The 20,518-nt window shown below is 48.3% G+C and overlaps 2 protein-coding genes across 3 annotated transcripts; one reads left to right on the forward strand and one right to left on the reverse strand.

The window, feature by feature from the left end:
• Nucleotides 1-585: 585 nt before the first annotated feature.
• Nucleotides 586-6,990, forward strand: LOC137801333 (protein Z-dependent protease inhibitor-like). Of its 2 annotated transcripts, none has more exons than XM_068598719.1 (6): nucleotides 586-704; nucleotides 1,096-1,400; nucleotides 1,516-1,791; nucleotides 5,349-5,622; nucleotides 5,730-5,877; nucleotides 6,726-6,990. In XM_068598719.1, the coding sequence occupies exons 2-6, from the start codon at nucleotides 1,112-1,114 to the stop codon at nucleotides 6,909-6,911; spliced, it is 1,173 nt and encodes a 390-aa protein (XP_068454820.1). In that variant the 5' UTR covers nucleotides 586-704; nucleotides 1,096-1,111; the 3' UTR covers nucleotides 6,912-6,990. The 2 variants fall into 2 exon arrangements, with proteins under 2 accessions (XP_068454820.1, XP_068454821.1); XM_068598720.1 differs by having other exon boundaries at nucleotides 1,099-1,400.
• A 719-nt stretch (nucleotides 6,991-7,709) lies between these two features.
• On the reverse strand, nucleotides 7,710-20,296 carry ppp4r4 (protein phosphatase 4, regulatory subunit 4). Its single transcript, XM_068598718.1, has 23 exons — nucleotides 20,168-20,296; nucleotides 19,893-20,040; nucleotides 16,407-16,480; nucleotides 15,968-16,074; nucleotides 15,702-15,809; nucleotides 15,506-15,627; nucleotides 15,277-15,399; nucleotides 14,771-14,904; nucleotides 14,578-14,697; nucleotides 13,904-13,981; nucleotides 13,565-13,648; nucleotides 13,234-13,407; nucleotides 13,037-13,142; nucleotides 12,687-12,834; nucleotides 12,451-12,595; nucleotides 12,277-12,315; nucleotides 12,100-12,189; nucleotides 11,960-12,023; nucleotides 11,701-11,778; nucleotides 11,169-11,259; nucleotides 9,931-9,992; nucleotides 9,450-9,801; nucleotides 7,710-9,172 (listed from the first exon to the last, which is right to left on the reverse strand). Exons 1-23 carry the CDS (start codon nucleotides 20,294-20,296, stop codon nucleotides 9,127-9,129), a joined length of 2,622 nt encoding a protein of 873 aa, XP_068454819.1. The 3' UTR covers nucleotides 7,710-9,126.
• Nucleotides 20,297-20,518: the final 222 nt, after the last annotated feature.

Consider the following 20,518-nt stretch of genomic DNA (forward strand, 5'->3'; position numbering starts at 1 on the left):
TCATCTGTATCATAGCAATTATATTTTTGTGCAATACTGTACTAATCTTTTATATTTTGTGCCCTATTTTTCACCTTAAGTTTGTTGTAATTCTGTGAGGACGGAGCAGAATAATCTTTTCATTGTATAGAATAACTTATCTGTGCATATGACAGTAAAACGTCTTGAATCGTAAAAAGCAGCAGTAATGTATTTCACAAAGAGAACAAAGGATGCAGATACACATTTATATGAATATATATTTATAAACATATATTGATAATCATTCCTGCGCAGCAGCTCTCTGAACGAGCCTCTTGGTGCAGCACCGCCACCTGCTGACGGTTACAGGTAAGACACCATGACGTCAGGCCTGTCATTACGCATGCGCATCAAAGCGCCCAACACCAGCGCCAGGTCTGGAGAATCCTTTCAGAATAAAAGCGTGAAACGACGAGAGAGTTTATGCAAACCGGAACAAACAAACACGGTATACCTTTGTTTCACTAACATGTGAACGATTCCAGTTTGTACAGATTTAAATGTATAAATGAGCTTTCAGGACTTCCGGGACTACGTTGTTTTTTTTGTCTGAACCCCGCGCGCACACAGGACTGGTGTTTTGGAAAGCAGACACCGGAAGTGATGTCTATTGGTCGTGCGCGCGCTTGATGGTGATGCGCAGCTCGTGAGCTTCAGAGCAGAAAGACGTTCACCAGCTGAAGGTAAGACGACGTTGTTGTTCAGTCTGATTAGCTCATACGTCATCGATAGGTGATCAATACAGGGCGATCCGATCAGGCTGATGGAGATTACTGTTTATCAACACAAACCCTTTCAAAGTAAAAGCCTGGTTTTCTCAACAAAAGGTCTCTCTTGTGCCGATCGATACAGTTATTGATCAGTTTGTGACAAACGGCTCCCACCTGATGAAAAACGTTTGAACTGATTAAAGAAACACTGAATTGACTTCAAAGCTACATTTATACTTAATATATTAGTAATGCATTACTGACTGAACATTGTTATAGAATAATATGTTTAATATAAAACCTGTGAATGTCTTGAAATAATCGGTCATGTGACTCAGCGTTCAGAGCTTCCTGTGTCTTCCAGCAGAGGCGCTGTGACCATGACTCCCTGCGTCCCGCTCTCATTGGTCGGCCTCCTCCTCCTGAGTCGCTGCTCCTCTTCCTCTTCTTCCTCCTCCTCGACGCTAGAGGTTCTGACCCAGAGGAACTCGGATTTCTCGGCCCGGCTGTACGGAGCAGTGTGCAGCCGGACCGACGACAACGTGTTCCTGTCCACTGTCACGCTGGCCGCCGGGCTGCTGGCGCTGGTGAGTGCCGCTAACGGGCCGACCCGGGACCAGCTGCTGCAGGGCCTCAGCCTGACGGGCCTGGACCCCCAGAGCCTCCCAGGTATGTTAGTCTCTACTGTCCAGACCTGTTGGTCTCTACTGTCCAGACCTGGTATTCTCTACTGTCCAGACCTGTTAGTCTCTACTGTTCAGACTTGTTGGTCTCTACTATTCAGACCTGTTTCAGAGCCTCGGGACCCCCGTCACAAACATGAAGCAGGGCGTGGCCGTGTTCCCGGCTCAGGGCTTTCCTGTGTCGGCCTCCTACCTGGACCTGGTTCAGACCAGGTTTGGGGGAACCGCACAGAGTCTGGCCTACACGGTGCCGCAGGAGGCCACAGACGCCATCAACCGCTGGGCCCAGGACCGCACGGGAGACGAGGTTCAAGATCTGGTGACCACCTTGGACCCAAACACACAGCTGCTGCTGGCCACCACAGCCTCCTACAAGGGTACGTGTCTGAGGGTGAGACCACCATCCAGGGGCGGGGCCTTGTCCATGTTGGAGGGGTCTGTCTACATAAGGGCGGGGCTATAATCCAGGGGCGGGGCCTTGTCCTGGTGGCAGGGGTCTGTCTACATAAGGGCGGAGGTACCATCTACGGGCAGGGCCTTGTCCTGGTGGGAGGGGTCTGTCTACATAAGGGCGGAGGTACCATCTAGAGGCGGGGCCTTGTCCTGGTCGGAGGGTTCTGTCTACATAAGGGCGGAGGTACCATCCACGCCGGGGCCTTGTGCTGGTCGGAGGGGTCTGTCTACATAAAGGCGGAGGTACCATCCACGGGCGGGGCCTTGTCCTGGTCGGAGGGGTCTGTCTACATAAGGGAGGAGGTACCATCCACGCCGGGGCCTTGTCCTGATGGGAGGGGTCTGTCTACATAAGCGCGGAGGTACCATCCAGGGGCGGGGCCTTGTCCTGATGGGAGGGGTCTGTCTACATAAGCGCGGAGGTACCATCCAGGGGCGGGGCCTTGTCCTGGTCGGAGGGGTCTGTCTACATAAGGGAGCAGGTACCATCCAGGGGCGGGGCCTTGTCCATGTGGGAGGGGTCTGTCTACATAAGGGCGGGGCTATAATTCAGGGGTGGGGCCTTGACCTGGTGGGAGGGGATTCTATAGAACACATCATGCCTGGTCCCTGTCCCCAAGAAGCCCCACCCAACTGAACTTCACTCACATCACACATAATGAAAACGATGGAGAGACTGCTACTGCACATACTCCGACCTCGGGTACGACACGCACTGGACCCACTACAGTTTGCATACCAGGAGAAGGTAGGAGTGGACAATGCGATCACATACTTGCTGCATAGGATGCATATTCACCTGGACAAGGGGAAAAGTGCTGTGAGAATCATGTTCTTTGATTTCTCTAGTGCTTTTAATACCATACAACCCCTCAGACTGGAAGGCAAGCTCTTGCGGATGGGCGTGGATGATCACCTTGTATCATGGATTACCAATTACCTGACAGGGCGGCCACAGTTTGACAGGCAATCCTTCAGTCTGACAGACACTGTGGTCTGCAGCACCGGAGCACCACAGGGAACTGTGCTCTCTCCTGCTCTGTTCACCCTGCACACTTCTGACTTCTGCTACAACACAGAGTCCTGCTACATGCAGAAGTTCTCGGATGACACTGCAATTGTGGGGTGTATCAGGGATCACCAGGATGGGGAGTACGGGAGCCTGGTGGAGGACTTTGTGCAATAGTGCAAACTCAACCACCTTTGACTCAACACCGCTAAAACCAAGGAAATGGTGGTGGATTTACGCAGGTCTAAACCGACCGTGCTACCAGTCTCCATTGAGGGGGTCAATGTGGAGGTGGTAGGCACATACAAGTACTTTGGGGTAATTCTGGACAATAAACTGGACTGGTCTGCCCTTTTTTGTAGATTAAGTCTGTGTTGGCAGAGCCGACTGTACTTTTTGAGGAGGCTGCGGTCATTCAACGTCTGCAGCAAACTCCTCGAGATGTGTCACCAGTCTGTCGTCGCCAGCGTCCTCTTCTATGCGGTGGTGTGCTGGGGAGGAAGCACTGAGAAGAAGGATGCAGGGCGAGTGGACAGGCTGAAGAAAGCTGGCTCTGTGGTCGGTGCTAAACTGGCGTGCATCACTTCAGTCCAGACAAAAGGATCCTCACCAAACTGCTCACCATCATGGACAATAAAAACCATTCACTCTACGGTACCATCATGCAACAGAAGAGTGTGATCAGCTGCAGACTGCGCTCACTGTCATGCAGAACCGATAGGCTGGGGAAATCATTCATCCCACAGCCATAAAACTGTTCAACCTGTCAAAGTCTATCAAAGCTACTGAGTTAGACTTCTCTGCATAGTCTCCTCCCCCTCAAACATGCACAGCCCCCAACCCATTCACTCACAATTTATATACGGGGTTCACTATCTACTGGCTACATTAGCCCTCTGCACAACGCCCCCTACTGGCTACTGGCTACATTAGCCCTCTGCACAACGCCCCCTACTGGCTACTGGCTATGTTAGCCCCCTGCACAACACTAACCCCCTACTGGCTACTGGCTATGTTAGCCCCCTGCACAACACGCCTCCTACTAGCTACTGGCTATGTTAGCCCTCTGCACAACGCAGCTACTGGCTATGTTAGCCCCCTGCACAACACGCCCCCTACTGGCTACTGGCTATGTTAGCCCCCTGCACAACACGCCTCCTACTAGCTACTGGCTATGTTAGCCCTCTGCACAACGCAGCTACTGGCTATGTTAGCCCCCTGCACAACACGCCCCCTACTGGCTACTGGCTATGTTAGCCCTCTGCACAACACGCCGCTACTGGCTATGTTAGCCCTCTGCACAACACGCCCCTACTGGCTACTGGCTATGTTAGCCCTCTGCACAACACGCCCCTACTGGCTACTGGCTATGTTAGCCCCCTGCACAACACTAACCCCCTACTGGCTATGTTAGCCCCCTGCACAACACGCCCCCTACTGGCTACTGGCTATGTTAGCCCTCTGCACAACACGCCTCCTACTGGCTACTGGCTATGTTAGCCCTCTGCACAACACACCCCCTACTGGCTACTGGCTATGTTAGCCCCCTGCACAACACCCCTACTGGCTAGTGGCTATGTTAGCCCCCTGCACAACACACCCCCTACTGGCTACTGGCTATGTTAGACCTCTGCACAACGCCGCTACTGGCTATGTTAGCCCCCTACTCAACACACCCCCTACTGGCTACTGGCTATGTTAGCCCCCTGCTCAACACACCCCCTACTGGCTACTGGCTATGTTAGACCTCTGCACAACGCCGCTACTGGCTATGTTAGCCCCCTGCACAACACGCCCCCTAATGGCTACTGGCTGTTAGCCCCCTGCACAACACGCCCCCTAATGGCTACTGGCTATGTTAGCCCCCTGCACAACACGCCCCCTACTGACTACTGCTTATGTTAGCCCTCTGCACAACACGCCCCTACTGGCTACTGGCTATGTTAGCCCTCTGCACAACACCGCTACTGGCTATGTTAGCCTGCCCAACACGCCCCCTACTGGCTACTGGCTATGTTTGCCCCCCTGCACAACACGCCCCGTACTGGCTATGTTAGCCTGCACAACACGCCTCCTACTGGCTATGTTAGCCTGCACAACACGCCCCCTACTGGCTACTGGCTATGTTAGCCCCCTGCACAACACACCCCCTCCCTCGATCCAATTTTTTCTTGTTTTTTAGTAATTTTTCTCTTGGACAATCTTTTGTAAATCTTTTGTAATAGTGTGTGTATGTATATATTATGTTGCGTGATGTGTCGAGCTACTTGGACCTTGAATTTCCCTTTGGGGATCAATAAAGTAATTATCTATCCATCTATTTATAGTGGTGCGGTTGTCTGTTCCTCTGTAAGGCTTTCTTTCAACCGTTTTTTCTATAAATAAAGTTGTGTCTCTTAATGTAAATGAAGTTGTGTCTGTTAATATTAATAAAGTTGTCTGTTAATATTAATAAAGTTGTCTGTGTTGCAGCCCACTTCAGCCCGCCCTTCAACGTGTCCTTCACTCAGGACGAGCGGTTCTACGTGGGCAGGTATCACATCGTCATGGTTCCCATGATGTTCAGGGCCGGTAAGTACTTCCTGGCGTATGACGACTCGGTGAAAGTCGGCGTGTTGAAGCTGCCGATGGCAAGCGGGACGGCTATGTTGGTGCTGCTGCCGGACGAAGGCGTGGACATCACCGCCGTGGAAGAGCAACTGACCGGAGAGAAGATCCAGAACTGGATCGGACGACTGAAGAGAACGTGAGACATCTGGCTTCCTTTCTCCTTGTCTCCTACTTTGTGTTCCTCCTGACCTCCTTGTTCAGGGTGAACACTACATAACCCAATATGTTTTATTTTGTAAACAGGAAGTTAGAGGTGCAGCTTCCTCGCTTCCTGTTGGAGCGTTCCTACTCTCTGCGGGACGCCCTGCAGACTCTGGACATCACGCTGGTCTTCCAGGAGGACGCCGACCTCAGCACCATGGGGGGCGCTACAGGACTCAGACTCACACAAGTAAGTTAGACCGGTCTGTAAGAACCTGACGAGGCGTTAACCCAGCTGGGAGACATAACCCCTCCAGCACGTCCTGGTCCTCCTCTGGGCCTCCTGCCAGTTGGACGAGCCTGGAAAAACTCTAATGGGAGGCGACCAGGAGGCGTCCTGATGAGACGCTGAATCACCTCAGCTGAGTCTTTTGGACACCAAGGAGCAGCGGCTCAACTCCTAGCTCCTCCTGATGTCGGAGCTCCTCGCTCTATCTCTAAGGCTGAGCCTACAGAGGAACCTCATCTCCTTACTCTATAAGGCGGAGCCCTACAGAGGAAACTCATCTCCTTACTCTATCTCTAAGGCCGAGCCCTACAGAGGAACCTCATCTCTAAGACCCGCTCCACCTGAGCCTCACTGGTGAAGGAGGCGCTGGAGCTCCTTCTCTTGGGGCAGTTTGTCCCCACCTGGAGGAGCAGTCCTCTGGTTCCCAGCAAAGCTCCATGGCCTCAGAGGAGGAGCTGCTGACTCTCATCCTGCCGCTTCACACTCGGCTGGTCCATGTTGTTTCTTCGGGCTGAGCCCGACGGGGCCCCATGGGCAAAAGCCCAGCCACCAGACGCTCGCCGACGAGCTCCCCTCCTGGGTCAGGCTCCGGGAGGGCGCCCCACCTGGCCCTGGGGAGGTAACTACGGTCCGCCGGCTGCTATTCATCAGGTTTTTCAACCGCTCTTAGTCTGTTGGCCTTGAGAGACCGACTAGGACCACATGGCTCCAGGATCACTGAGCCACTCAAGCTCCTCCACCACTTTAAGGTGGCGTTTTGCGGAGGAGAATCACCACCGTTCATAAACTCTTTGTTTTTGTGTTTTCAGGTCCATCATAAATCTGTTGTGTCTGTCGACGAGAGCGGCGATGACATCATCGCAGAAGGCGGAGCCAGCCCGACCTCCACTCCTCCTCCTCGACTGACCGTCAACAGGCCCTTCATCTTCATCATCTACCAGACAGGTGGGGTCGTGCTGTCGATGGGCCGCGTCATCGACCCCTCCAGGAAATGAGACGCATCAAACCCTAACCTGAGGCCGGAGAACCCCCCCCCCCCCCCCTCCCCATGGAGGATCTGAGGCTGGAGACCCTCCCCCCATGGAGCATCTGAGGCTGGAGACCCCCCCCCTCCCCACATGGAGCATCTGAGGCTGGAGACCCCCCCCCCCCCTCCCCCCATGGAGGATCTGAGGCTGGAGACCCCCCCCCCTCCCCCCATGGAGGATCTGAGGCTGGAGAACCCCCCCCCCCCCCTCCCTCCATGGAGAGCCCGAGGCTGGAGTCCACCCCTCCCCCCATGGAGGATCTGAGGCTGGAGACCCTTCCCCTCCCCCCATGGAGGGTCCAATAGATCCATGCAAGAGTCTTGACACCATTTCACATTTCTACTCAAAATTCATCATTCAGGATGAACTGTAAGAACTCTGTGGAACCAGTTCTGACATCAGAACCCTATAGACCCGGTTTTGACATCAGAACTCTATAGACCCGGTTTTGACCTCAGAACTCTGTAGACCAGTTCTGACATCAGAACTCTGTAGACCAGTTCTGACATCAGAACTCTATAGACCCGGTTTTGACGTCAGAACTCTATAGACCCGGTTTTGACGTCAGAACTCTATAGACCCGGTTTTGACGTCAGAACTCTATAGACCCGGTTTTGACGTCAGAACTCTATAGACCCGGTTTTGACGTCAGAACTCTGTAGACCTAGTTCTGACATTAGAACCCTATAGACCCGGTTCTGACATCAGAGCCCTATAGACCCGGTTCTGACATCAAATCATGAAGCACATGTTTAGTTGTTGGAACTGGTTTTAATTCAGTTTTAAAGCCTCTAACTGGTGGAACTGGTTTTAATTCAGTTTAAAGCCCCTAACTGGTCTGACAGTGGCAGCATGCACTCTCTCCACCCTGAAAGGTCTATTTGGGGTCAACTTTGAGCCCGTTTGACACTTGAGACTAATAACGTAAAGACTAATAACGAAAGATAAACTGACTTCAGCCTCACTTTGTTTAGTTAGCATGACAACCGCTATCGTAGCATGTGTACTGTTTGCATGGTGAAAGCTCCTGTACGTATTTACATAAATATTAAACATTAAAATAAACTTGTTTGTCTTCTCTCACTGACACACAATGTCATATAACTTCACAGTGGCATCATATTATATTAAGTCAGCCTCACATTCATCCAGCCAATCACATGTCAGCATGTGGACCACTGACCAATGAGAACACAGACGGTTTGTAAGTGTGTTTACTGAACCAATCAGGAGACAGGATGAGATTGTTAAAATACACAACAGCAGCTCAGTAGACCAGACTTCAGGGTCTCGAGTGTCTCTGGTCCCAAGTCTCTAGTGTCTCTGGTCCCAAGTCTCTAGTGTCTCTGGTCCCAAGTCTCTAGTGTCTCTGGTCTCAAGTCTCTAGTGTCTCTGGTCCCAAGTCTCTAGTGTCTCTGATCCCAAGTCTCAAGTCTCTAGTGTCTCTGGTCCCAAGTCTCAAGTCTCTAGGGTCTCTGGTCCCAAGTCTCAAGTCTCTAGGGTCTCAAGCCTCTAGGGTCTCAAGTCTCTAGGGTCTCTGGTCCCAAGTCTCAAGTCTCTAGGGTCTCTGGTCTCAAGTCTCTAGGGTCTCTGGTCTCTAGTGTCTCTGGTCCCAAGTCTCTAGTCTCAAGTCTCTAGTGTCTCTGGTCCCAAGTCAAATCAAATCCTTTATAAATGAAGAAAGTAGTTTGAGGTCTTTTTGTTGTTCAGACTACAATGAACATACATTTTAACCAGATGGTGAATAAGAAAACACTCCATCATATAACTTGAGTTTATTCTCTGATCGACTAGTATGAAACTCCAGAGATCGGTCCATCAGCTGATGAGCAGTGAGGGGGCGTGTCCAGCGTTACAACACTTCCTGGAAGCTCGCTCTCGTGGCTCCTTGATCGTGGCTCCTCAGAGATCTCTCCTCGCTCCTCAGAGATCTCTCCTCGCTCCTCAGAGATCTCTCCTCGCTCCTCAGAGATTTCTCCTCGCTCCTCTGAGCAGAATGAGAGCTCTGGGACGGCCGTCAAGATGGCAACGCAGAACCACTTCTGTTTCAATCGAGCAAACGACAATAAGAGACTTGGGATGAACCCTCTGTTTGGAAGAGCTGATGTCCTGGTGCATTCTGGGTAAGCCTTTGCTTGTCTTTAAACTTGTGAACCCTGACTGCTGATTGGCTCATGGATGTTCAGTCCCTTCCCGACTGGACGCTGAAAGAGTTTGACTTCCTGTTTCTGTAGAATAAAAGACAAAACAGCTCATAAATCATTTGAATAAAAAGCAGGATTAATTTAGACTAAGACTAAGTTTAGATGGAGATTAGTTCATGGTTAAACCGGGATGCTCTTAGATAAGATCCACACAGACGTTGATTCATGAATCAATAAACTCAAAGAGAACCTTGTATCAGGTCCACACCTGGATCTGGTCTGAGGGAACTTGGTTACAAACTGTAAAAACATGAGGGGTCATGAAATCACATGTTCATGACCCCTTACCACCAGAACTCACATGGACAGCTTCCTGGACTGGCTGTCCTTCACCCCGCAACCTCGGTCCATCGTTTTACTGCGCTGGTCCATGTTACTGGTCCTGTGGTCTCTCTGGTCCATGTTACTGGTCCTGTGGTCTCTCTGGTCAATAGTAGAGGTTCTCTGGTCCATCATATTGTTCCTGTGATCCATGTTACAAAGTCTGTGGTCCAGTGTACTGGTTCTATGATCTCTCTGATCTAGGCTGCTGGTCCTGTGGTCCAGTGTACTGGCCCTCTCCAGGAGGCTGGTGGTGTTGCTGCGGATTAGGACCGGCATGGACGCGGTGGACTGGGTCGCTGTAGAGAAATGGGCGGTCCTCAAGGGATCATCTATAAAACACAAGTGATGTGTGAATAAAGACAATCACATGTCCTCCCTGACCGTCATGGTCCTGCAGTCCTGAAAACTGCTACCTGACTTTAGACAGAGCCAGTGTTGAATATGCAGGCAGGTGATACCTTTGCTCAAGGACATGGAGGACTTCCCGGGTCCAGACATGCTGCTCAGCTCTTTTACTTTTCTGAAACACAGAGCCAGAAAACAAAACCCTGAGATCACTTGGACCTTGCTTTGAGGGTCCCGGATAACAGATGTCCTTCACCTCAGTACCACGTTTCATACGGTGGACCTTACAGTGCAGGGTCGGTGTTGATGGCTCTGCCTTGAACTGGTTTGCTTTCTACCTCAAAAATAGGAGCTTCTACATCAACATAAGCAGTTATTCCCTCCCGCGGGTGCCACGAGGCTCCACCCTCGGCCCGGTTCTGTTTCTGTGGACAAGCTTACCCTCCATCAAATCATTCAGAAACACCACTATGGTGATGACACGCAGCTCTATCTCACCCTGAAACCAAATGCGTCTCATCACTCTGGTGAAGTGCATTGAGGACAAAGTATCTTGGCAACCTGTCCGTCCTTCATGACTCTAACCCTCTAAGTGGACTCTGAAGACTCAAAGCACAGGAGACACAACAACTGGGCTCAGTCCTGTCACTCAAAAGGACTGAAGAACTTTCAAGAGCCTGCAGGGTCAATGAGCATCTGCACTAATGGTGTTTCATGGCGGAAGCTGATACCATCATACTTTTTTATACAAATATTCATGGGTTTATGATTCATGATTGATTTATTAATAATGTTACATATTTTTATTAATTAATTATGTATTAGATTTGCAAGCAAAAACACAACATAATTTTCAAAATCCGTTTCTTTCATTCAAAGATGTTGAGAAGGAGGTCCTGTCATGATTTTAGTTTTCTGTTTCCTGTTTTATTTTGTAGTCTTGTGTCCCCTGTGTCTCTGCACTTCCTGTTCTGGTGATTGTCTGGAATTATGTCTATTTGGTTCTTGGTTGTGTATCCCTTCACCTGTGCTGTCCCCATTGTGTCCACTTGTGTCTCGTTACCTGTATTTAAACCTCGTTTATCTCCTTGTCGGTTCGTACTGTGTGTTCTCTGTGAGTCGTAAGGCTGCGTTTAATTATAGTGTTGTTTTTGTTATCATTTACTTTGAACTGTTGCATGGGCATTTGGGTCCTCACTCTGCGAGCTTCCCGTGACACGTCCACGCCCTCCTATTGAGTTTGGACCACTGGTTCTGGTTCTGAGCGTTGCTCCTGAACAGCAGGGGCCTGAGGAGTGAAACGGGAAGCTGGTGTTGAGGACCCTGAAAGGAAGGAAGCTTCGGTCCTTACAGAGGTCGGTCTGCGTTGGCCGGTTGGGACGCCGTCGGCTGACTGCTGAGAGATCGACTCCTTGACAGTTTAGCCTTCCTCATCTCTTTACCTGTAAGAAATATCATCGTCATCTGTGTGTGTGTGTGTGTGTGTGTAGAAAGCCCCAATGTATTAATTTGCTTTTACATTGTTGTCTCTTTTATCATAAAACATCCCTGATATTCCCTTTTCATTACTTTTGAAAGTATTTTCAAACTTTCCCGCCTCGATGCCAGACGGACGTTGGTTAGTCCTAACTAACTAACCACAGGGAGTTAAGTTAGTGGCCACAACAAGAGTTGAAGGGTTAGTCCTAACTAACTAACCACAGGGAGTTAAGTTAGTGGCCACAACAAGAGTTGAAGGGTTAGTCCTAACTAACTAACCACAGGGAGTTAAGTTAGTGGCCACAACAAGAGTTGAAGGGTTAGTCCTAACTAACTAACCACAGGGAGTTAAGTTAGTGGCCACAACAAGAGTTGCAGCCGTCGCCATTCATGTTTTCTCTTACCGGCCGACGACAAGGTGGCGCCAGACGAAGACACAGAAATGGATTTGGTCGCAGATAGACTGGTCTTACTGTCTCTGCCTGTCAAAGAAAGATAGTTTACAAACTGGATTATACTATGAGTAGTTAACTCTGACCAGCAATACAAGTTAGCCAAAAAGATATAGAACTTTTCCATCACATGTATTTAAACAGCCAGAATATAACGGCAGCCACTCATGTCAATCATCTGATTTCAAAGTAAAATGTGAGTTTTGCTTACGTTTTCTCTCTGCATGTTTGTCAGAGTTCAGTTTCCCTTCACTCTGCTGGCGCTCCAGCTGTTCCTGACGACAAAGGAGACGTCATCAAAACAAAACGGAAATATTCAGACTCCAGATCATCTGTCGGCTTCAGACTCACCATCTCCAGCAGCAGGTTCTCCTCCTTTTCCTTCTTCTGGTCCAGTAAATCCCTCTCCTGCCTCTTGTGAAACTGCTGAGACACAACATACTAGATGGAGGCATAAAGAGTTTAAAGTGAAACCGAACACTCAGCTGTGATTTACAGACCAGTCGTTGATGAAAACAAAGAGCTTACCGGCTCCGCAAGGTCCAGTTTGTCCAGTTCCAGGACTGTCTGAAAAACATGACCACACAGACGGTATTATTCTGTCTTCTGACAGTCTGGCCTGGTCTCTGTGGACTAGATCCATCTTAGACCTACAGGAAGTAACAGCAGGTCTGCGCTGGTCTCAGTTAGTGCAGGTGGTACCTTGCGGATGGTGGCCACTACGTCCTTGTCTTTCTCTCTGCAAAGGAGTTTCTGGACGCAGAAGTCGAGCTGTTGCAGCAGTTGTTTGTCAGCCGGCAGGCGGAGCGATGAACGCAGTCTGGGCAACAACTGGCACAGCTTGTACCTGACAGACAGGTTAGCAGACAGACAGGTGAGCGGACAGGTGAGCAGACAGACAGCTATGTCACATCTGATGCCACAAAGACAGATTCTACCTGACATTGGCCACAGGGTCATGGACCAGCTCCAGCGCAGGGATCAGGAAGTATTTGTTAAAGTATTTCCTGGAGAAAATCTCAGAGGCCGTTTCACAAACATCGAGGAACCTCAGGCGGTTCCAGTAGCTCCTCCCCTGAGCCAGATCTGAAATACCAGACAAACTATCAAAATGTAGTTTGACAGCCATCGAAGGGTTCTGCTGTTATCACACTGTTCTTCAGTCTTCTGACTGCAGCAGTCCCCGAGCATCGACAGGGCGTTCAGGAGGTTTTGATGGATTTAAGAACAGTGTTCATACACAACATCCCTCAGAGTACCTGAGACCGAACCACCACAGTATGCTGACCTTGGATCAGTCGCTCCATCATCTCCTGACGCTGCTCATGTTTGCGGTTGTAACGCAAGAATGTGCAGAATGTCCGAGCCGCCTCTCTCTGAACCGGCAACACCTTCTGTAACAGCAAGAACCGCAGAGGGGGGGGGGGGTTACCTGCCTGTTCACTGGCTCACATGTTGTATTGAGCCGTGTCTTGTAGCGCTGACATTAGTGGTGAGGATGCTAAAGATGCGGATGGAGAAGTTCTGGTGCAGCAGTTCCCCAGGCAGCAGTCTGGCCAGACAGCTGTAACGCTGCAGGAGCTTCTCATGCAGCCGCCAACGCAGAGACGAGCCAACCTTCTGCTCCGCCAACAGCAGAGCTGACAGCAGCTCTGGGAACTGATGAGGAAACACGTAAACCGCAGGAGAACGTAGAAGAATCAGAGGACACACGAGAACCAAGATTACAGAGGCAATAGATGTGAAAAAGGTACCAGAAGAACTAAGATTAACCCAGGTTTAATATCATGAAAGGGCTGAACGTTGGTTTCCTCACCTTGTTGTCCAGCACCAGGTTCTCTCCTCTGGAAAGAACTGCCTCGAGAGTTTCCTCCAGGTGATTCATTAGAGCGTCCAACACCTCAAAAACAACAACCAAAGCTCTGGTATGTATATGAAACCAGCGTTTGTTCAGAAGAACTTGTATGTGTGCTTGCTCTGGGCTGTGAGACGTTGTGTGCATTGGGATGTGTGGATATATCCTCCAACAAGTGTGAACGATAACACAAGCATGTGCTGAATAGTGGGCACATCAATAAAACATATCTAAACAAATACAACATGAAGCGTTAAAGGAGAGAGAGAGAGAGACTAAACAACATTCCCATAGACTCACCTCAAGAGCTTCATCCTGCAGCAAAGCCAGCAGCTCTTTGTGGACCAGCTGGACGTTTGAGCCGAGCAGCTTCACCACCTGACAGGAAGTCATGTGACAAACTATCAACTGTAAGGAGTCAACAGTTTGATCCTTTAGATCTTTTCTTGTCTAAAACACATCTTTGATTAACTAAGAGACTAACTACAACCCCTTCGGCCCTCGGGCACAGATGACGTTTAACAAGAACCTTAGACTTTAATGACCCAGTATTCAAACTCAAGATGCCAATGAGACTAACGGTGTGTTCACACCAGCAGCACCAACAGCCGTTGGCTGCGCGGCGAACTCGGGTCGACGCGCGAGTTGAAATGTCCCAACTCCGGCAGCAAAAACGTGAGTCATAGTTGCGTTAGCCAATCAACGTTGAGGTGTTCCGCTCGTCACCGCCGTCCTGCCGGTGGTTATTTTGTCTATAGTCTATAACGGAAAAAAGATTGCTCAATTTTCCACAGAAAAGAAGCTGAGATAAGCCACGCCCCCTTTGTGGCACCGTGATTAGTCTTGCTGCTTTTGGTGTGAACACACTTTTTCTCGACGTGTGTGGAAAAAAATGTCCACGCTCGTCGGTAAATTTTTTGACACGTTCGGTGTGAACGCTCCATAAAGAATAGACATTGTTCACGTGATCTGACCTGGTGAAAACTGGCTGCGGCGCTTCGTCGTACGCTGACTTGTGGGTCACAGCAAAGACTGGAGAAAGACGGGTAGAGCTCTGACAGGAAGTGAGCAGAGTCAGAAAACACCACCATGGCCTGCAGAGGGAGCAAACAGGAAGTGACACCAGTCGTCTGGAGGACTGAACACTGAACTCAGACCTGATCGTACCGGCAGGTTGTAGCAGCAGTTGCAACGGATCAGCGTGGACTCATCAGTCTGGTTCCCTTCAGTCTGCAGACCAGCAACACACAGAACCTTAAACCTCTGCAGCAGCCGGGCCTTCTCCTCGTCTGTCAGGGAGCCTGCAACACAAGACCCTTATCAGAGACACAGTCCTTCATCAGAGAACAGTCCTTCATCAGAGACACAGTCCTTCATCAGAGACACAGTCCTTCATCAGAGACACAGTCCTTCATCAGAGAACAGTCCTTCATCAGAGAACAGTCCTTCATCAGAGACAAGTTTGAGTGCAGAACTATGAGTTCTTGAAGAGAAGCTCTGGGATGAAACCCTCACCTTCCCGCTGTGAGGGCACCGGGCCAGCCCTTCACCCCCAACGTGAACTCGTTGTGCTTTAGTTCGGCAGAACTTAACTCTTTCTCATCCTGCCTCTCCTGTGTGACATCAGGACCCGGTCACAGTCTTACAGTCTCACGGTGGTCTCTCGGTCTCACCTGCCAGTCTGCTGCAGACCTTCCCAAACTGGAACGACAAAGACGCAACGGCGTCTTCGTCCACCTGCGATGACACCTCGCACACGGACATCACCATGGGAACCACGACATGCAGTCGGTGATCTAAGGAGTTTTTGAGGGGTTTAAGGTGGGGTTTAGAGAGGGGTGACTTCAGAGCGCGTACATATCTGAGTCCAGTCTGGGACCGCAGCTCGGCCTGGAGACTCACCAGCGTCCATCATGTCCATCAGGTTGATGATAGTGTCGAAGGCAGCCAGGCGGACGCCGCCCTCCTCGTCTCGGGCGAGCTCCACAAGTTCAGGAAGCAGCTCCGTCCTGGTGTCCTCCACCCTGCGTAACAGGAGACAAGCTGTGAGCCCAGCAGGAGCTCTGCTTCTGGGGGCTTCAGTGCTCCTGATGTTTACCCCGTCGCTCTGGAGATGCTCTCCAGCTGACGGCACATGCAGGCTCGAACCGCCGACTCCTCATCCTGACACAAGGACCGGGCCAGAGGCAGCAGCTCCTTCTTCACTCTGATGCACAGGAGCACACACACCTGTTAGCGTGTGTGTGTGTGTGCGCGCTACCACTGTGTGAGTGTGGTATCACTGTACACAGCTTGTACTAGTACTACAGTAGTACAGTAATAGTGCAGTAGTACTACTACAGTAGTACTACTGTAGTAGCTCACATGTGATTGTCGAACTTGCAGGCGACTCTTCCCAGAATTCGACAGCTCGCCAGTCGAGCCTGAAGAGAGTGAGACAGCTGAGACTGATAGAGGAGAGGATTCAGCACCTGGAGGGAGGGAGGGAAGGAGGCAGGGAAGGAGAGAGAGAGAGGGAGTGAGAGAGAGGGAGTGAGAGAGAGAGAGAGAGAGAGAGAGAGAGAGCGAGAGAGAGAGAGAGAGAGAGAGAGAGAGAGAGAGAGAGCGAGAGAGAGAGAGAGAGAGAGAGAGAGCGAGAGAGAGAGAGAAAGAGAGAGAGAGAGAGAGAGAGAGAGAGAGAGAGAGAGAGGTGTCTTAAATCTTGTTTTCTGCCTTGAGTGATGTCATACTGTTGTGCTTTTACTGTTTTACTGTTCTAATACTAATTCATAATGAATGGTACGAATCAAGAAGTTGATCATACTTCCTGTTTGATGGTCTCTTTGGGGAGAGCGTTGATGGCCGACAGCAGGGTCTCCAACCACGCGTTGCCCACCACTGTCAAAGACACACAGCAACTTAAATGTCAACAACAACGTAGACATCAACGTCTAAAGGTCTAAGTTAAGGAGTAGGCTGGACTAAAGGTCTAAGTTAAGGAGTAGGCTGGACTAAAGGTCTAAGTTAAGGAGTGGACTGAACTAAGGGTCTAAGTTAAGGAGTAGATGGGACTAAAGGTCTAAGTTAAGGAGTAGACTGGACTAAAGGTTTAAGTTAAGGAGTAGACTGGACTAAAGGTCTAAGTTAAGGAGTAGACTGGACTAAAGGTTTAAGTTAAGGAGTAGACTGAACTAAAGGTTTAAGTTAAGGAGTAGACTGGACTAAGGGTTTAAGTTAAGGAGTAGACTGAACTAAGGGTCTAAGTTAAGGAGTAGATGGGACTAAAGGTCTAAGTTAAGGAGTAGACTGGACTAAAGGTTTAAGTTAAGGAGTAGACTGGACTAAAGGTTTAAGTTAAGGAGTAGACTGAACTAAAGGTTTAAGTTAAGGAGTAGACTGGACTAAGGGTTTAAGTTAAGGAGTAGACTGAACTAAAGGTCTAAGTTAAGGAGTAGACTGGATATAAAGGTCTAAGTTAAGGAGTAGACTGGACTAAAGGTTTAAGTTAAGGAGTAGACTGGACTAAAGGTTTAAGTTAAGGAGTAGACTGGGCTAAAGGTTTAAGTTAAGGAGTAGGCTGGACTAAAGGTCTAAGTTAAGGAGTAGACTGGACTAAAGGTCTAAGTTAAGGAGTAGACTGGACTAAAGGTCTAAGTTAAGGAGTAGATGGGACTAAACGTCTAAGTTAAGGAGTAGACTGGACTAAAGGTTTAAGTTAAGGAGTAGACTGAACTAAAGGTCTAAGTTAAGGAGTAGACTGGATATAAAGGTCTAAGTTAAGGAGTAGACTGGACTAAAGGTTTAAGTTAAGGAGTAGACTGGGCTAAAGGTTTAAGTTAAGGAGTAGGCTGGACTAAAGGTCTAAGTTAAGGAGTAGACTGGACTAAAGGTCTAAGTTAAGGAGTAGATGGGACTAAACGTCTAAGTTAAGGAGTAGACTGGATATAAAGGTCTAAGTTAAGGAGTAGACTGGACTAAAGGTTTAAGTTAAGGAGTAGACTGGACTAAAGGTTTAAGTTAAGGAGTAGACTGGGCTAAAGGTTTAAGTTAAGGAGTAGGCTGGACTAAAGGTCTAAGTTAAGGAGTAGACTGGACTAAAGGTCTAAGTTAAGGAGTAGATGGGACTAAACGTCTAAGTTAAGGAGTAGATGGGACTAAAGGTTTAAGTTAAGGAGTAGACTGGACTAAAGGTTTAAGTTAAGGAGTAGGCTGAAATAAAGGTTTAAGTTAAGGAGTAGGCTGGACTAAAGGTTTAAGTTGAGGAGTAGACTGGACTAAAGGTTTAAGTTAAGGAGTAGACTGGACTAAAGGTCTAAGTTAAGGAGTAGATGGGACTAAAGGTTTAAGTTAAGGAGTAGACGCGACTAAAGGTCTAAGTTAAGGAGTAGATGGGACTAAAGGTCTAAGTTAAGGAGTAGGCTGAAATAAAGGTCTAAGTTAAGAAGTAGATGGGACTAAAGGTCTAAATTAAGGAGTAGATGGGACTAAACGTTTAAGTTAAGAAGTAGATGGGACTAAAGGTTTAAGTTAAGGAGTAGATGGGACTAAAGGTTTAAGTTAAGAAGTAGATGGGACTAAAGGTCTAAGTTAAGGAGTAGATGGGACTAAACGTTTAAGTTAAGGAGTAGACTGGACTAAAGGTTGAAGTTAAGGAGTTGATGGGACTAAAGGTTTAAGTTGAGGAGTAGACTGGACTAAAGGTTTAAGTTAAGGAGTAGACCAGACTAAAGGTTTAAGTTAAGGAGTTGATGGGACTAAACCTCTAAGTTTATCAGTAGACTGGACTAAAGGTTTAAGTTAAGGAGTAGATGGGACTAAAGGTCTAAGTTAAATAGTAGACTGGACTAAAGGTTTATGTTAAGGACTATATGGGACTAAAGGTCTAAGTTAAGGAGTAGACTGGACTAAAGATCTAAGTTAAGGAGTATATGGGACTAAAGGGCTAAGTTAAGGATTATATGGGACTAATTGTCTAAGTTAAATAGTAGACTGGACTAAAGGTTTAAGTTAAGGAGTAGATGGGACTAAAGGTCTAAGTTAAGGAGTAGGCTGGATTAAAGGTTTTTAAGTTAAGGAGTAGATGGGACTAAAGGTCTAAGTTAAATAGTAGACTGGACTAAAGGTTTAAGTTAAGGAGTAGATGGGACTAAAGGTCTAAATTAAGGAGTAGGCTGGATTAAAGGTTTTTAAGTTAAGGAGTAGACTGGACTAAAGGTCTAAGTTAAATAGTAGACTGGACTAAAGGTCTAAGTTAAGGAGTAGATGGGACTAAAGGTTTAAGTTAAGGAGTAGATGGGACTAAAGGTTTAAGTTAAGGAGTAGATGGGACTAAAGGTTTAAGTTAAGGAGTAGATGGGACTAAAGGTCTAAGTTAAGGAGTAGACTGGACTAAAGGTTTAAGTTAGGAGTAGATGGGACTAAAGGTTTAAGTTAAGGAGTAGATGGGACTAAAGGTTTAAGTTAAGGAGTAGACTGGACTAAAGGTTTAAGTTAAGGAGTAGACTGGACTAAAGGTTTAAGTTAAGGAGTAGACTGGACTAAAGGTCTAAGTTAAGGAGTAGATGGGACTAAAGGTTTAAGTTAAGGAGTAGACGCGACTAAAGGTCTAAGTTAAGGAGTAGATGGGACTAAAGGTCTAAGTTAAGGAGTAGATGGGACTGAAGGTCTAAGTTAAGGAGTAGACTGGACTAAAGGTTTAAGTTAAGGAGTAGACTGGACTAAAGGTTTAAGTTAAGGAGTAGACTGGACTAAAGGTTTAAGTTAAGGAGTAGATGGGACTAAAGGTTTAAGTTAAGGAGTAGATGGGACTAAAGGTTTAAGTTAAGGAGTAGATGGGACTAAAGGTTTAAGTTAAGGAGTAGACTGGACTAAAGGTTTAAGTTAAGGAGTAGACTGGACTAAAGGTTTAAGTTAAGGAGTAGATGGGACTAAAGGTTTAAGTTAAGGAGTAGATGGGACTAAAGGTTTAAGTTGAGGAGTAGATGGGACCAGCTCCTTGCAGAGAAATAGGTTCTGAGCTCCCACTAATCAGCATAATGATGAGTTGTATTTTTATGCACTTTATATTTGTCTACATGACGGTCCTGTGATTGTCATATTTATTACATCATGATTACGTCACATTTATCAGCCACAGCGTGAAGGCTGTTCTGAGATAATATTGTCTTACATGAAACCCGTCCGTGGCGCAAAAAAAGATTGGGGATCGGTGGTCTATGTAGTTCAGGTGTTTTATGTCGTTCAGGTGTTTTATGTAGTTCAGGTGGTTTATGATTGATTTAGGTGGTTCATGCGGTTCAGGTGGTGTAACCTGTGTCTCGGTGGTTCAGGTGCAGCAGGACGGTCTTCAGGATGGAGAAGGTGTGCGTGTGGATCAGGATGATGTCGTCCTGCAGGACGGTCAGGAACGAGGCCGCCGCCGCCAGTTGGATCTCGGCTCCGGCTCCGTTCAGGACCTCCTTAGTCAGACAGACGGGAAAGGTTACCTGAATGACACACCTGGACAACAGACCTGTCATTTCCCACAATGGCTGTCCACTTCCTGACAGCACTCACATGACCACGTCTGACTGACTGTGTACGTACCCGAACCTTTGGTATGACCCGACGGAAAGTCTCGGCTGGATTCTGACGAACGAGGCTCGGCAAGTTACTGATGACGCTCAATCTCTGCACCTCCTGCCCCACACTGACAAGAAGAGGACATGACTTCATGTACTAGTGAACCCTAACCCAGAGAGAACATGACTTCATGTACTAGTGAACCCTAACCCAGAGAGAACATGACTTCATGTACTAGTGAACCCTAACCCAGAGAGAACATGACTTCATGTACTAGTGAACCCTAACCTATAGAGAACATGACTTCATGTACTAGTGAACCCTAACCCAGAGAGAACATGACTTCATGTACTAGTGAACCCTAACCCAGAGAGA

This window comes from Clinocottus analis, unplaced genomic scaffold (assembly GCF_023055335.1).
Source record: "Clinocottus analis isolate CAN_PGR_092001 unplaced genomic scaffold, fCliAna1.0.p SCAF_40, whole genome shotgun sequence".
NCBI classification, from domain to species: domain Eukaryota; kingdom Metazoa; phylum Chordata; class Actinopteri; order Perciformes; family Cottidae; genus Clinocottus; species Clinocottus analis.